This window comes from Olea europaea, chromosome 2 (genome assembly GCF_002742605.1).
Source record: "Olea europaea var. sylvestris chromosome 2, O_europaea_v1, whole genome shotgun sequence".
Lineage (NCBI taxonomy): Eukaryota > Viridiplantae > Streptophyta > Magnoliopsida > Lamiales > Oleaceae > Olea > Olea europaea.
Window position 1 is genome coordinate 28670084 of NC_036238.1, and position 15158 is coordinate 28685241.

The following is a 15158-nucleotide window of genomic DNA, read 5'->3' on the forward strand; positions in this document are numbered from 1 at the left end:
TTTTTTTTTGGTTTAAATTTCGTCTGGCTTCACATCTAAAATTTGAAATTTGACTTTATCGTCTAATCAAGATTTATACATTTTAGCCACACTTTATGATTGATTTTATTATACTTAACAGATAGAAATTGATTTTTTTTAAAAAGGTTATTTCAGATTATTTTCAAGTGTGTTACGAGAAACAAATTGAATTTTGGATTTTGATAATTTGTCAAAACCGTAGTTTTAAAATCGAACCAAACTACCTCCGCAAAGAAGTCGACTACTGAGTATTTGGTTCAACTGTTAGTAAATTTCAATTTTACATATCCATATTGTTTTTAGATATACAATGAAATAATTACAATAATTACGCACCCATTTGTTTCCAATTGTTTGAAGAAAATAATGCATTTTTTGACGGTGTTTGACCGGCATACGGGATCCATCGTGAGAGAAGAAATCAAAAATCACAGCTGATAGTGGGGCAACGGTTCGAAAATGAATTTAAATTGGGCAGAAAAATTGGAAACAAATAGGGATGTGTAAAATAGTTAAGCTCCTGTTTGAGCCACATTATTGTAAAAATGAGAATGTAAAATATAGTTATTATGGACTTCACATAAGAGATAAAAAATCAAATATGATGACTTGATGTGATAGATAATGATTATGTTTTTTATTTTAATGAAGAAATAATGGGGCTCAAACAGGGTCTTATCACAAAACTGCATTTTATTAGAGTCGTGGCTAAATATAATTGTAATCACACATTATTAGAATAAAATAATTTTGCACGTAAATTCATTTTTTTTTAACCACACATTTTTCAGAGTATCATTTTTTTCCCATACTTTATTCTCAAAAGATCCCTACCAAACATGAGCTATTATTGAGCAACATATATCGATAGAATCAAAATTATTAATGAGTTGATTCAATCGTTCGTTTCAGTTCGATTGATCGGCTTATTGAGTCAATATAATTTTTCGTGGATCAATGTCTTGTTTAATTAATTTAGACAGTCGATTCATAAGTTATTAGGTCGACTTGGCCAGTTGGGGTCAGTTTTTACTCAAAGCTCGGAGGAGAACATTCGTAATTGCACATTTTGGTGAGAATTCCGTAATAAATATTCTTCGAAGGGGCAAAATACAATTCACCCAAAAGTAACTTACTGTAATTTAAAAGTTATGTGCCAATTAATATTATTTCCTAAACATGGGGGACCAAACTGTTAATTCTTACATTTATTCACCTCCTGCTGCTTCGTCTGCACGAAAACTTTGTTTTTACAGTGCTTTTACTCATCCCCTTCTCATTCAAGGTTTTCTTCTGCTAAATTACTCTAATTCTAGTTCAATCGATCGATCCGCACAGAACCACATCATGGACGTGAGCACAGGCGATATCGATGCTCCCCACTCGATGGGTACCACAATCATCGGCGTCACCTACAACGGCGGGGTTGTTCTCGGAGCCGACTCTCGCACCAGCACCGGTAACTCCATTTTCAACAATTTATTTCCTTTTCAAATAAATTTAATTTGTGATGTTAGTATATAAGATATCTGATTTAAGTTTCGCGTTTTGTGTTATTTTGAAATTTTGGATTTGAATTTTGCAGGAATGTATGTGGCGAACAGGGCATCGGATAAAATCACGAAGTTGACTGATAATGTGTACCTGTGTCGTTCAGGCTCGGTACGAACTTACATAACTGGCTTTTGTTGTTTGTCGTGTTTACGGGGAATGTAAATGTTATTTTTAGGTTTAAATGTGAAAAGCGATTAGGGGAAATCTGAAAATGTCATGGGTTTATCCTTTTTCTTTTTGTTTCACTACGTTTAGGGCTAGCTGTAGTTTGGGTTTAAATTGAATATTCCTTTCTTTTCGAATCTTATTTTCTCAATGAAGAAAGTATGCTTGATAGCCATTGAAGCTAGATTTCATAACAGAAGAAAATACCAAAAGAAAAATGTACTCAAGAGTTCTACTTAAGGAGCTTTTTTGCGCTCCCTAACACGCTCAAAATTTGAGAGGAGTTCTAATGTTTGTGCATAGTGAACCATGCATGGAACAATCTATTAAACATACCTGCCAGGAACGTCTGGATTATATTTTACTGTTTACAATAAAGATACTCTTAACACATTACTCTTTTAGTAAAGCTTTTATTTGCTAAAGAGCTGGTCAAATTTCATTTTTAACCATATTTTATTGGATCCACAACTTTTATCCACTATTTTTACAACACATTTCATGTCCACCACCAACTTAATATCAAGTTTTAACATCACACAGCCTCAAATATGCAGGTTACTTCTGGAATGGCCTGTCCTGCCCTTCATGAAAATAAACCACAATTCTCTCGACTTGCCTGCTTTCCTTGATTTTATCCTTCTCTTTTGTAATTCTTTCTATTTGATTTCTAATTGTATTTGTTCTCTCAGTCAGATCCTTCAATTTTTTTTTCTGTCAATGCCCTTCTTTTAGAAAATGTATATGGTTGAAGCAGCCAGGAAAATAGTTGCCAAATGTGTGGCTTTCTAGCTGTGAATCAAATCAAATTCTTGAAGCTTTTAGATTTCACTGGCATAATAAGACAAACCATGATTCTCTTAAAAGAGCAGGTTTTAGATTTATTTTTTCTTAGTCTAGGTTGAGGATATCGACTTACTTTACCTCGCAAATTTTGTCAGAGATAATTCCAGTAGGCATGTAACCATAAAATTAAAGAGAAAACTCTTAAATAGTGGAGCAAGCTGGAACCAATTAGTTGAACAATCTCCTCTTTTTCCAAAATGTTGCGTGTGTATGTGTATTCCTTTTCTTGAGTAACACATTTTACGATGTCACTTTGTCAGGCTGCAGATTCACAGATTGTTTCTGATTATGTCCGCTACTTTCTCCATCAACACACGTAAGTAGATGTTCCTGCATTACTATCACTTTGCCTTCCACTTGCAGTTTTTCATTGTGTAATGACATCAGCTAAATATTACTGTAAATAAGGCATGCGGCATGCACTGTTAGGTTCCAGAAGTAAATCATAGTTTTTCCTTTCCTATGATGTATCTTCTTTTCAACCACCTTCATGGTGTCAACTTCTTTAGCACTCCCCAAAGTCGAATTGATTTATCTTTTTCTGCCCTAACTTGCATCCACTGAAAGAAAGCAATAGTCTTTTACATGATAGTTTATTTTCCAAGAAATTGTTACATTTTTGGACTAGCTTACTGGTTTTTGGTGGTACCAAGATTATATCTAGTAATTTTAAGCAGAGAAATATTCTCAACTTATGTTTCAGATAAATTTACATAAAATGTGGAATTGTGATGGCATACTTGTTGATGCAGGATACAACTTGGGCAGCCTTCAACCGTCAAGGTTGCTGCAAACCTTGTCAGATTATTGTCTTACAACAACAAGGTTTGTGTAATTTTTTATTTAAAATGTCTGAAATCTACATAGACTCTGCAGGTTCAAAACTGATTTCACCAGGGTGAAAAATGTCAGCCTCATTAGTCATTTTCTTATCAATTTTGTTAGTTTAGTATGTGCAAATTGAAGGGGTGTTTGATTCTCATTTTTCTTAAAATACATTTCTCTCTCTCTTCTTTTTAACCACATATTTTTCATTAAAATAATGTTGCACGCAAACCAAAAACTTTTCTTTCTTTTTTAACCACATATTCTTCGTCAATATACTATTCCAAAATACATTCTTCGAAAAGAATGGGGCTCAAACACACTAGATATCTGAATTCATTAATATTGAGTGGTGGATACTATCTCTATGACCATATCTCGCACTTTTGAAATTTTATTTGGTTTTGTACGCCGGTTACCACAAGAGTGATAACAGATATGTGCTGCACCATGGTTGGGTGCTCTATAAGATGACAGAAGAAGACATGAAATGCATAGTTTCCGCTTCCATTTTTTTTCATCGTCTGTCAATACCTTCAGTAGCTAGTCCACTAAAGGAGAAAATAATTCAATAACTGAGTTCAAAATGGCAGTAAGAATATTAAGATTAAGAAAATAGTTCTTTATTGTTAAAATATTTTCCTCGAAAAGTTATTTTGTGCAAGAAAAGTTTTTAAGGGACAAATGCAGTATTTCAAATGACCACCTTCTCTTAATTGATATAAGCTAGAGATAATATCATTGTAGGGTATAAAGTTTCTCAACAATGGTTCCCTTGTAAACTTACAATGAGTAATAACTCTCGAAAGAAAATTCAGTCTATATTCACATTAAAATGTAGTATGAGTTCAAAATTCTGTAACGTGAAGTTTATTGCACTGGTTTTTTCATATGCAATTAATTGAGCTACTTGAATTTGAATATTAGAATTCATACCTCTAACTTCTCCTTTTAGTAGTACTGCAAACACTGTATTTTCTCTTGCTTCCTTCATCACTAATTGCCAACTTAAACTAATATGAAGTTAAATTTAGAAGGGAGTAGTATGACCGTGAACTTGAAAAAGATGGAAATGGGTCGCAAATATCTGCTGTAATATTAACTATTTCTTCTGGAGAGATATTTTCAGGTGGAAAAATTATTTTTTTTGGAGAATGTGTGGTTGAAAGGTAGGAAAATGTTATGGGTCCCATAGAATGTGTGGTTGAATATGATTTGGGAAAAAAATGATTTTAAATCTCTCCCGAACAAGCTCTAGATTTTATTTTGACAAAAGTTGGCTTATCTTATTTTATTTTAGAATTGTAACATAATTTCAAAACATAGAGGCACTACCAGTTCTTTGCTCTTCCTAGTTCCTATATCAATTTCTCACTACGCAGTTGAATTAGCTTACTTCAGTTGTTTTATTGTTTTTACTTTAGCTGAAGTTATCTTTTACTATTTGAAGAATCTACAGTGTCAGTTATCTTGCAACTTTAAAAAATACAAAATATGGGACGTTCTTACAGATTTTGAATGTGTTTGGGTAACTAATAAGTTACTTATAATCTCCTTATAATGCAAAAAATAATTGGTCCCACTTAATGTATAAATAATAAGTGGATAGTAGTTGTGAATGTGCAATCAAAATTAAAGTTTGACTTTGACTTTACGTTATGCTCCTGTTTAAGCTCCATTATCCAAAAATTCATTTTTTCCAAACTAATTTTCGACCATACATTCTCCCAATAAAATTATTTTACATGTAAATCCAAAATTATTCCCTCTTGTTATTTGTTAATCACACATTCTTCAAAAAAATATCACCATTACAAAATCTAATTCTCAAACAATGGGGCTCAAACGCAGCCTACAAGTAACTTATAAGGAAACACAAACATAATTTATATGTAAGTATTCAGTTTTCTCTAACTAATGCTTCCTTGAATGTATTTAACTTTCTTGGGGAATTATATGGAGAAAATATACATACAAATGGTTACTATGCTATGCCTTTTAATAGGTCTGAGCAATGTGTTGGAGGTAGTATTATTTTTCCTTTTTCCAATTTTTTTTTTTTTTTTTGATAGAAAATCCACTACTGTATTGACTTTGCAGAATATGCTGCAAACTGGTCTCATTATTGGTGGATGGGACAAATATGAAGGTGGTAAAATATATGGAATACCTCTAGGAGGGACTATCTTGGAGCAACCTTTTGCTATTGGAGGTGTGATCTTCCTATCCTTTGCTTATAGAGTCACACTGTAACTTCACGATTTGTTAGCTTTGCCTAGCCTTTTGGAAATTTCCTATCTGTTTTACCAACAGCAGTCTTATTCTTTCTCAACTGGTATCAAGCTTGTTGCTTTAGCTTACTGATATGCCCTGTTGTTTATAAAGTTTTTGAACCAAATATCTGTTATTTATTTTTTCTGGATTTCGACAGTGTTAGATGGTATTGTGGAAGTAGTAAATTGGTTTTAGGAAACAGGAATTATAATTGCAACTAATGTAATCTTAACCAAGTTTTGGTAGTTGTAAATTTCAATGAAGGAGCTTTCCATTGGGTTGGTCCAGGTCTAGACCACAACCAGCTCTTTTTTAAACCAATGTAAATGTTGTTTGTAGTTGAACCATTTTTTTAAAATCCCTTTCAATTTTTTTTGTCATATTTCGAGGATAATAGGAACACATATGAGTATTGACTTATGTAATAACTATATTTTTATCCCTAAATAGATATTGTGTGTGACTGCATATACAGTGAAACTTCTCAAAGTAATTAAAATTGTTTCTTAGACCTGACTGAGTCCAAACTTAAGATTGTCAGTTTTCCACCCATCTCTCTTATCCTGATTGACCCACAACCAGGGGGGATCTAGTGCTCACTATAGAACAAGGATGCTGCTACTCTTGGATAAGACAGATATCCCCATCCTTTGTAGAGACTTTCTAAGGATCTTTTTATTGATAATTTTCTGTTGGTTTTGCTTTAAATTAATGATTTACATTCTGGTACACATTTCCTATTCGGCGTCTTAGTTTTCCATCATCTAAAGGGTGACTGTCTTGCTTGTCCAATGACATTGTCAGATGTCATCTCAATATATTTTTTGACTTTTTATTATTCAAGTCACAAACTAATTAGTAAGTGATTCGTCTCATGGTTGAGGAAAACAATTCCTGATAATTGTTCTGTTTGACATTAGGATCTGGCTCTTCGTATTTGTACGGGTTCTTTGACCAGGCATGGAAGGAAGGGATGACCCAAGAGGAAGCTGAGGTTTGTCTATTGTAATTTATATTTATGTCCAATATTATTAGATTTCCTACTTATGAGGGTCCAGGAACATATCCTTTGGAGTATGTTGCAGAGTCTAGTAGTTTCCAACTATTCTGTTTGAACAAGTATATAATTTATGTTTCATCTGTGGGTACATCGGTTAATCTATCTATTCTGTGTGAGAGGGGTGGTCGCCTCCAGAGAACCTCTGCCTGGAAGGGGTTGCTTTCGAAGCTCAAATATCTGATCTTTGTGGTTTCCATCATATGATTAAGATTTCCTCAGATCTATCTTGTATTCATAGGAAGTTACGGAAAAATATCCAAATTATTTTCCTTATTGGTCTATGGATATTTCAGTAACTGTGGGCATGATTAGCATGTGTATTGTCGGACAGCTAATTTTGCGTCTTCCTTTGTCCCTTCAGCAATTAGTGGTGAAGGCAGTCTCTCTTGCTATTGCTCGTGATGGTGCTAGTGGTGGTGTTGTTCGGACTGTGACTGTAAGTTAGCTTTATTGTTTATGCATTATATATCTTCCACCTGGTGAATGCCCTGCAGTCTCTTGATGTTGATGCTGGACATGAACTTAGATCTTTCCTTTATTCTTGTTGAGTCAATTTTTTCTTTACTGTGAAGTAGTGTACATTTTGGCTGATGAATAGATAAGAGCGTGTTTGGCCACGCTTTAAAAGTATTCTCACAAGTAAATAAGTAAGTTTTAAGGTAAACCTTATTATCTTTTGTAATCGCAGATTAACTCAGAAGGGGTTACGAGGAAGTTTTACCCATGCGACAAGCTGCCTCTGTGGCATGAAGAGCTGGAGCCTCAGAACTCACTGTTAGATATTTTATCGGCAGGCATTCCTGATCCAATGGTCAGTTAGATTATGATTTTGCTTGGCCAAAATGTTAAGACATAACTGGTCGTTGGAAACACTCAGATTGCATGGGATGACTGTAATGTTTTTTTTTTTTTTTTTTTTTTTTTTTTCTCTTGAAGCATTTTGCTCTTTCTTGCATCAAATTTCTGTTTCAATTGTTGAAACTTGATTGTGTCCAATATCTTCGATTTGCAACTTGGCATAAAGCAGAGACCCTTCATTACCAACTTTTGGCTTTAATTAGAAATACATCCACTATGGAGATAGAAGATGTGCACATTAACAGTAGTGTTCTGGCCATTGAAGTTGTGTATACTGATAACGGGTATGATGGAAACCACGGGAGTATTAATTTTTTTTTTCCTTTTTTAGATCATAGTCAAAGGCGTCGAAGTTTCGAAGGATGAAAATGGAATCCTTTTTATTTACAAATAAGCACCACACACTTGATAATCTGAGAATGCTTATCAAACAAATTTGAGCTACCAGCCGAAAAGAAAAAGAAGAAATAAATGCCGCCGCTTGCCTGAAACTCATTTTGGGGAGATTTCATTGACTGAAAAATGGATACATGTCCGTACGCTAGGAAATTACGCCACAGAGATTTCAGCTCTTTCTTGCTACAAGTACAATGTACTTTAGTGGCGATAATTTCTTTACATGAGAAAAACGAAAAAGAGGGGAAAAAAAAATGTCAGATTATTCTCATAACAAGCAATTTCCTGCCAAAAGCTCTAATCTGCAACAGAACTGGTTGTCCCTACTACCAAAAACAACCTCTGCCTGTGGTATCAGTGTGCGTTCTTATATCTTGATCTCGTGTGGCTGTTACGCATTAATCCCTGGATGAGTTACAGCAGAACCCGGAAATTGCAGAAATTTGGAGAGTAACCAACTTCTACAGCTACTGCGTATCATTGTTATGTTCCAAAGTGGGAACTATTAGTTAATTTACACCGTTGTCTGAACTGCTACAATCTTGATTTTGAAGGATGCTGTTCCCAAAATCTCCATCCAAACTCATTTGTTGGACTTCTTGAGGTGAAAGGATCTTGATGCAACGTACGCAGTTCACAAATTCCCTGAAAACCAACAGAGACCATGAATATTTATTACAACATTGGCAATTTACCCAAGAAGCAACCATTTGAATATTGAACAAAAATTTGAAGTAAAAGAAAACAGAACTTATAACTAACTACGTGATATCTTGGTCTGAAACTTAAGCATATATTTTTCTTCAAATTGATAAAGAAAGTTGAAATGAATATGATGGTTTTCAAGACTTACTCCCAAGGATCATCCCCAACAAGCAGGACATCATTCTCATGATCCACATACACGAGTTTCCAACCGATTCTCTGCCGGTCCTCCAACTGTCCCTCTATGCCGAATCTGCGAGCCAGATCTTGTATAAGATCTGCATAACCCATGTAACGTGCAATATCGATTGATCTGCCGACTGCTCCTCGCTTGTACACCTTCACAGTAACAACTTGCCAAGTTAGGCCTCAAAACATAGGAAAACAGAATAAGAATTAAATATATTCACGTCTTTGTAACATAGAGCATAAAAAAGCAACCTTTGTATATGTTCGCATTCGAGGGATCTGTGTTGGTGGAGCCCACGCTCCTCCGTTCATGAAGCTGCTATCATTTATTGTGGAATCAATTGAGTTGAGTATCATATCTGGAACTCCAAATGACTGGGAAACCATTGATGATGAAAGTTCAGGATGAGTTTCCTTGGGGTTTTCATAAGTGGAAACCATCTCTCCTCCAGGCGAGAGATTATTCGAGCAATCACCTGATCCCACCATAGATTTTGTGATCAATGGGTCAGGTATTATGGGCATTCCTAACTGGTTGCCATTGTTAGCCCCAAACGGAACGCTGCTGTTCCTTCGATCACCCTGAAGTTCCCTGACCTGACTTGTGGCTCTAAACAATATTGACTGAGAATTGAAAGAAGCTGAGTTGTTATGCTGTGTCTGGAAATCGTTTTGAGAAAGAACCGATGTTGCTGAAGATGAACTATCCAAATAATCTATATGGGTTCCAGCAGTATTGAGGTATGTTTGTGTTGCAAAACATCCTTGGTTCTGACTTTTAGATATGTTCACCGAAGGCTTAACGTCAGGCTTTTGCTGCAAATCTTTAACTAAATTACCATTAGAAGAAATGTTCTTTACACCAGTTGATCTCAACAGAGTGGACTGAGCCATCTCGTCCCTTGTTATTGTGCTTCGGTTGCTTCTGCCATCCATCATAGACTGAACTGCACTTGGACAGCTGTTAGTAGATGGTGAAGTCAAACAAGAAGGAACCTCATCAGTAATCCCAGATTGACCTAGACCAGCGGCTCCCTTTAACAAACTGCCATCCCCTGCAGAAAGCTGGTTGTTCATTGGGGTGGAAGTGTTTCCCCCAAATCCAGGCAATTCTGATTGTGTTCCAGATTGTTGATGTTGCTGAAGTTTTGGATGGGCAAACTGGAGATTGGTTTGGTTATTATTTCTGGTCACCTGCTGCGGGATAACATGCGACTGTGGGAGCATAGTCGATTTTGATTGAGATGCCTCTGGTAGTTGGTCTGTCATAGACCAAGAAAATTTCTGGGAAACGTCTAAAGGCAGCTTCTGTTGATCCTGGTGTTGTGTCAGTTCGGAAGGTTGTGATATTGCAGATTGCTGTGCTAAAAGTGATTGTTGTTGCTGGTGGAGTTTCTGTAAAAGTTGAAGCTGTATTTGGTTATCAGGTGCATGAAGCTGTTCACTTGCATGATCCAGGGATTGAAATGACATCAAATCCTGTTGCTGGACATGACTCGGATTCTGCTGCTGTTGAGGCAAATTTTGAGGAAGACTTCTCTGAAGCTGATTATTAAGAACGGATTGTTGCTGCTGCATAGCGTTCTGCGCTTGGGTCGGATTCTGTGACTGCAGAAGTTGTGCCTGAACTTGGCTTGTTGGTAAATTTTGATTCATTACATTTTGTCTTGGTGGTTGCATAGTGTCAGCAAACTGCTGTTGTGTCTGTATAATCGACGCCAGTGGGTTCAATGTGGAGGCCGGGGGCTTTTGGAGCTGATCTAGTTGTTGTATGGGTTGGGCTGGCCTTGGGGTATTGAACTGTAAATTGTTGTGTTGAGGTGCAGGGAAACCTAATTGATGCGAAAGATCTGCACCTGAAAAGTTCTGCAGAATAGAACTGGATAAAGGATTTAAACTGTTCGGCTGCATCGAGTTAGCCAGAGAGGGCTTTTGCTGCAAATTCATCCACTGAACTAAGCTCAGGCCTGGCAGAGTTGGAGGATCCTTCATGCCGAAGTCTTCTCCAAGCCAGGGCATCGTCCGCCTGACTAGATTATTGGGATCAGACGAGTCATCATCTGCAAGGAGAAACAATAAATATTACTCTTTTCTGAATGGATAAATGAATCATCTTATTGCATCCTCTTTCTTCAATTACCTTGAGTTCCCTGTTGCCCTGGGCTCTTCGAACAGAAGAAAGGTGTGGTGGGGCAGATAAAAAATGGAGCAGTAACAGGCTCAATCTCCCAAATAGAGACACGATTGCGCCTTTCTCTGGCAGTTGATTCGTCCCATCCGACCTGGTTACAGATAGTTTATCTACTTGAAAGGTGGGAGTAAATATTTGCGAAGGACGGTGTATTGCACTAATTTTACCTGCAAATTACGCCATTGGGAGTTCTTCCATCTGACTGGATCCAAATCACTGATACCAGTAATTGTGCCCATGTATCTGTAGAAAGCATCAACTTAGATGAGTGGACGGTATTTTTATACAAATATAAGTAATATACAGCATATTAACGTTGCTTTCGCTACCTTCTTATTCCTGATTCCTCAGTTTCAAACATCATACGGAAGCGCATGCCAAGTGATATTTGGTTGCTGCAAACTGCTTTATAGTACTTGGCTAAAGGGATAACGAATTCTGATGGGCTAGCTCTGTTCAGATTAGAAAAACATCTCAATAACCTCGGATGAGCCGCAAGAAAGTTCAAGCAACATTGTCTACACCAAACGTTCATGACATGAACAGATCATTCCACAAGAATTAAGAAAAGTTGATGACCTTGGATTGTAAAACACAGAGAAAGGACTATTGTTTGCGGCAGCATGAGATGCTGCTGCTAGAATCCCGATATGCATACTATCACTTGACAATACTGATGACGATAAGTTGGTAGGTTGTTTGTTTGCCCGCCTGATGCCCAACAGAAGCTGCTGCTTTTCGTCCCTGTTCAGGAGAACGAGAACATTGGTTATACCATTCCTTGGACAAAGACTAATTAAAGGTACAAAAGGGAAAGAAGAAAAGAATTCTTTCAGAAGCTTACATCATTACCTAATGAATAAAACTGAGTCGCCTGCAAAAAGCCTCTTTCCACTGACAAAAAGACTCCATCCAGTCGTAAGCAGGTGACGTTTTGGTTGTCCTGAGATATTACAAATTGCAACATTAAAGGAAGATGGAACTCTACCAGTAGCTGTATTGTAGCAACGGGAATTAACGAACCTCTGTAAATATGGCGAAATGTCCATACATGATCGTGCAAATCCCTAGCCACAAGCTCTTGAGCAGGTGGTTGCATTGTGAAATCCTAAATAAATGAGTATTCTTCTACATGAGCTGTAAATAAAAAGATGGAAGTAGTGAAGAGGATTCTGAAAGAATGATGATTCATCTTACGAACCAGAGAAGGAAAAGTCTTTTCTGCTGCACGGCGAGGTACAGAAAAACCACCATGAGTGCTAGTATCACTTGCAGTCAAGGTTTTGCAGAAAAACTCCATTTGAGGTCTATTTGCTTTCATTGAAAGATCTGATCTAAATAAAGCATCCTTGTCAAACTGCACAGCAGACAAACATAAAGTCAGTTTTCTATATTGGACTCTGCAGAGCTTAATATTATTCACTTATCCCCTCAACCACTAATGTATCAACCTACTTCAATTATCAGGTATACCGGTCAGTCATATCTTTGTATTAGGTCAGCCAAGTTTCTCACATTATATAAAAGAATTCAAGGGGCTGTTTATTTCTCTTAAACTCGACTTGCAAAGATGCAAATAAGAGAATGAAGTTTCACTACACTATCAACTCTTTAGTTAAAACAGATCCCCACCGAAGGAACTGGTTGGAGCGTCATCTGCGCATAAACTTCGTCTGTTTCCGGGTCAGCCTAAAAATTCACACAAATAATAGTCATTACTGACATGGATTGAGTAAAAATTATCAAGTTATTGAAGAAAAAATGAAAGAAGCCAGGCAGCATACAAGCAAAGTGATATTGTGAAGAAGGCATAGTAACTTCGAAGGAAGATTTGGATAGCTCGGAATTTGTGCATCCACGTCCTTTTTCATCAATGCAGCAACCTGAAAATGCAACTTTATATACCAAATGTAAATTTCTCGAGCAGTTTCACTTGCGATAATAGTATTGCACTATACATTTGTTCAGTAACGTGTATTATACATTCAAAATTTACAATCTTATTTAGCTTTGCTAAGATATTTTATCCAAAAATTATAACTTTAGTCGAGTTCAAGTCTCGCTGTCATTCTGTCTCAGAACACTACGAAATAAATGTATCCTCTCTAACCTTATCAAGCAACCAACCCAACGCAGCACAAGTGGGCAAGTTAACATGGCCCAATATATATCTCTTCCTAGTTAACCTTTGACAAAATCAAAAGGCACTCAATTTTCCAGATCATACGATCTGGTTATTTAATCCAAATAACAGATCATAAAAGTTAGGAGCGATGTACCTAAATAAATACTAATAAATAATGGAAACCATGCATGTGATCAACTATGCTACAGAATTAGCAAAGCAATTGTCTCTGTCACAAAAGCAAGCCAGCTCGTAATTTCACGAGTGATGTCCGGTCGACCTATGGGACCAAGCCGGGACGAACTGAGGCCAAGAGCGACTAGGCCTGTTTGTCACCCTCAAGAACCAGGGCACGGTCCGTCACCAGTCAGACCATGCTTTTACTGTGGGCACTGGTCTTAAGACATGTTAAATGAACCTACTATAATAAATCATGATAAGAAAAAGGACCTGTTCACTGTGGCCTTGAGGGAAGTAGACGACGTGGGTCCCGGCGACCGGCATGTTGACCAGAGGGCCGGCACACGCTTGCCATAGCTCTGGGTTTATTATGCTCTTCTTCTCCACTGCGATTAGCCATTCAATTAATTCCATTAAATAAGGTCTTAAGACATGTTAAATGAACCTACTATAATAAATCATGATAAGAAAAAGGACCTGTTCACTGTGGCCTTGAGGGAAGTAGACGACGTGGGTCCCGGCGACCGGCATGTTGACCAGAGGGCCGGCACACGCTTGCCATAGCTCTGGGTTTATTATGCTCTTCTTCTCCACTGCGATTAGCCATTCAATTAATTCCATTAAATAAAAAGTAAATATTTTCATGCTTATAGTGTCATATAAATACATAATACATTTATAGATATTTATAGATTTGCAGACAAAGAAAAGGGGTGGGAAGTGAGACCTTCAGCTGCGTCGGAGGTGGATGTGGCCGCCGGTTGAGCTCCGGCACCGTTGGCCGGTGTCTTCATTATTGTTCTTGTATTCAGCTAAACAAATGGGCAGAGTTTCTCAGCTGATATTCATACTGCCGGAGAATAATCAGAGCTCCGATTTGACCCAAAAGAAAGACTCTTAAACTGGATCAAAGAGTCAGCTTTCCTTTTCAGCTAATAAAAGAAATTCTTTTGTTAATCAAAATGTAGAGCCAAAAAGAAAAAATAGTGAGTAAACTTTTCCAGTGTACTTCTCCGGGGACGGAAAATATTTTTTACGGCGACAATGAAGAGAGAGAGAAAGGGGAGACAAAAGGGACTTTGGAAAAGAAGGGTATGTTGAGTATATGATAGACCAAATGCTGCAATTTTACTTTAAATTGCCCCCTCTTCCATAAACACACAAACTCACTTTCTCTCTCTATATCTATCTGTCCGTATTTCTTCCTCTTCTTCTTTCTCTTCAGGAGAAAAAGCTCTCATTTGCAGTCAATCTCTCTCTTGTTTTTAGGACAAGGACCAGCCTCAATCACTCTCTCTCTCTCTCTCTCTCTTTACTCAAAGCTTCCACCGTTTTTATTAGACACACTCCCTCTCTCGACAGATAATCATAGATAGATACATATTTATGCTGCCTGAAAAAGTTTTTGAATGGTAGGGGTAGGGTGGACGCCCTGAACTTAAGGTGAGTGAATATTTGCTACGATCACTAAGTGGAATACTATAATTTAATTTGTTAATAATTATGCTGTAGTTATTGTGTTTTTTACTTTATTGTCACGTCCGCAGTCCACTGCATTTTTCATTCCATTTATTTATATTGGAATCAAATAGTCCCTTTTTGTTTTTTTAATGCTTAGCGATTATTTGGTAGAAATTTTGATAATTAATTTTTTAATCGTTAAAGATAAAGTGGGTTCTATCTGTGAGAAAAGAATTCAAAAATGACTGTTGAAATAGTGAAAATACGGTTAAAAAAATTAATTTTAATTGACTTAATAGCTGTACCAA

General features: G+C 36.8%; 2 protein-coding genes across 4 annotated transcripts; one reads left to right on the forward strand and one right to left on the reverse strand.

The window, feature by feature from the left end:
- The first annotated feature begins 1185 nt into the window (after positions 1 to 1185).
- Positions 1186 to 7789, forward strand: LOC111369841 (proteasome subunit beta type-6-like). The gene is made up of 8 exons (XM_022991532.1): positions 1186 to 1480; positions 1607 to 1683; positions 2847 to 2902; positions 3339 to 3411; positions 5512 to 5623; positions 6606 to 6679; positions 7107 to 7181; positions 7434 to 7789. The coding sequence occupies exons 1-8, from the start codon at positions 1201 to 1203 to the stop codon at positions 7563 to 7565; spliced, it is 879 nt and encodes a 292-aa protein (XP_022847300.1). The 5' UTR covers positions 1186 to 1200; the 3' UTR covers positions 7566 to 7789.
- Positions 7790 to 8084: 295 nt separating this feature from the next.
- LOC111369829 (auxin response factor 19-like) lies at positions 8085 to 14810 on the reverse strand. 3 transcript variants are annotated; one of them, XM_022991504.1, is made up of 14 exons: positions 14117 to 14810; positions 13867 to 13982; positions 12869 to 12979; positions 12717 to 12773; positions 12286 to 12441; positions 12108 to 12192; positions 11937 to 12027; positions 11664 to 11828; positions 11414 to 11536; positions 11252 to 11327; positions 11034 to 11175; positions 9146 to 10953; positions 8853 to 9043; positions 8085 to 8644 (listed from the first exon to the last, which is right to left on the reverse strand). In XM_022991504.1, the coding sequence occupies exons 1-14, from the start codon at positions 14181 to 14183 to the stop codon at positions 8509 to 8511; spliced, it is 3324 nt and encodes a 1107-aa protein (XP_022847272.1). In that variant the 5' UTR covers positions 14184 to 14810; the 3' UTR covers positions 8085 to 8508. The 3 variants fall into 3 exon arrangements, with proteins under 3 accessions (XP_022847272.1, XP_022847280.1, XP_022847289.1); XM_022991512.1 differs by having other exon boundaries at positions 12869 to 12967; positions 14117 to 14809; XM_022991521.1 differs by lacking the exons at positions 13867 to 13982; positions 14117 to 14810 and adding an exon at positions 13660 to 13771.
- Between the last annotated feature and the right edge of the window lie 348 nt (positions 14811 to 15158).

What these genes read in the sequence shown, in the direction of transcription:
- LOC111369841 (XM_022991532.1), top strand. Translation starts at nt 1,201, where the DNA reads ATGGGGGACCAAACTGTTAATTCTTACATTTATTCACCTCCTGCTGCT. An exon ending in CGACTCTCGCACCAGCACCG is followed by an intron (nt 1,481 to 1,606) that starts GTAACTCCATTT and finishes TGAATTTTGCAG; the next exon opens with GAATGTATGTGGCGAACAGG. An exon ending in TGACCCAAGAGGAAGCTGAG is followed by an intron (nt 6,680 to 7,106) that starts GTTTGTCTATTG and finishes TTGTCCCTTCAG; the next exon opens with CAATTAGTGGTGAAGGCAGT.
- LOC111369829 (XM_022991504.1), bottom strand. Translation starts at nt 14,183, where the DNA reads ATGAAGACACCGGCCAACGGTGCCGGAGCTCAACCGGCGGCCACATCC. An exon ending in CACCTCCGACGCAGCTGAAG is followed by an intron (nt 13,983 to 14,116) that starts GTCTCACTTCCC and finishes GGCTAATCGCAG; the next exon opens with TGGAGAAGAAGAGCATAATA. An exon ending in AGGGCAACAGGGAACTCAAG is followed by an intron (nt 10,954 to 11,033) that starts GTAATTGAAGAA and finishes TTCTCCTTGCAG; the next exon opens with ATGATGACTCGTCTGATCCC.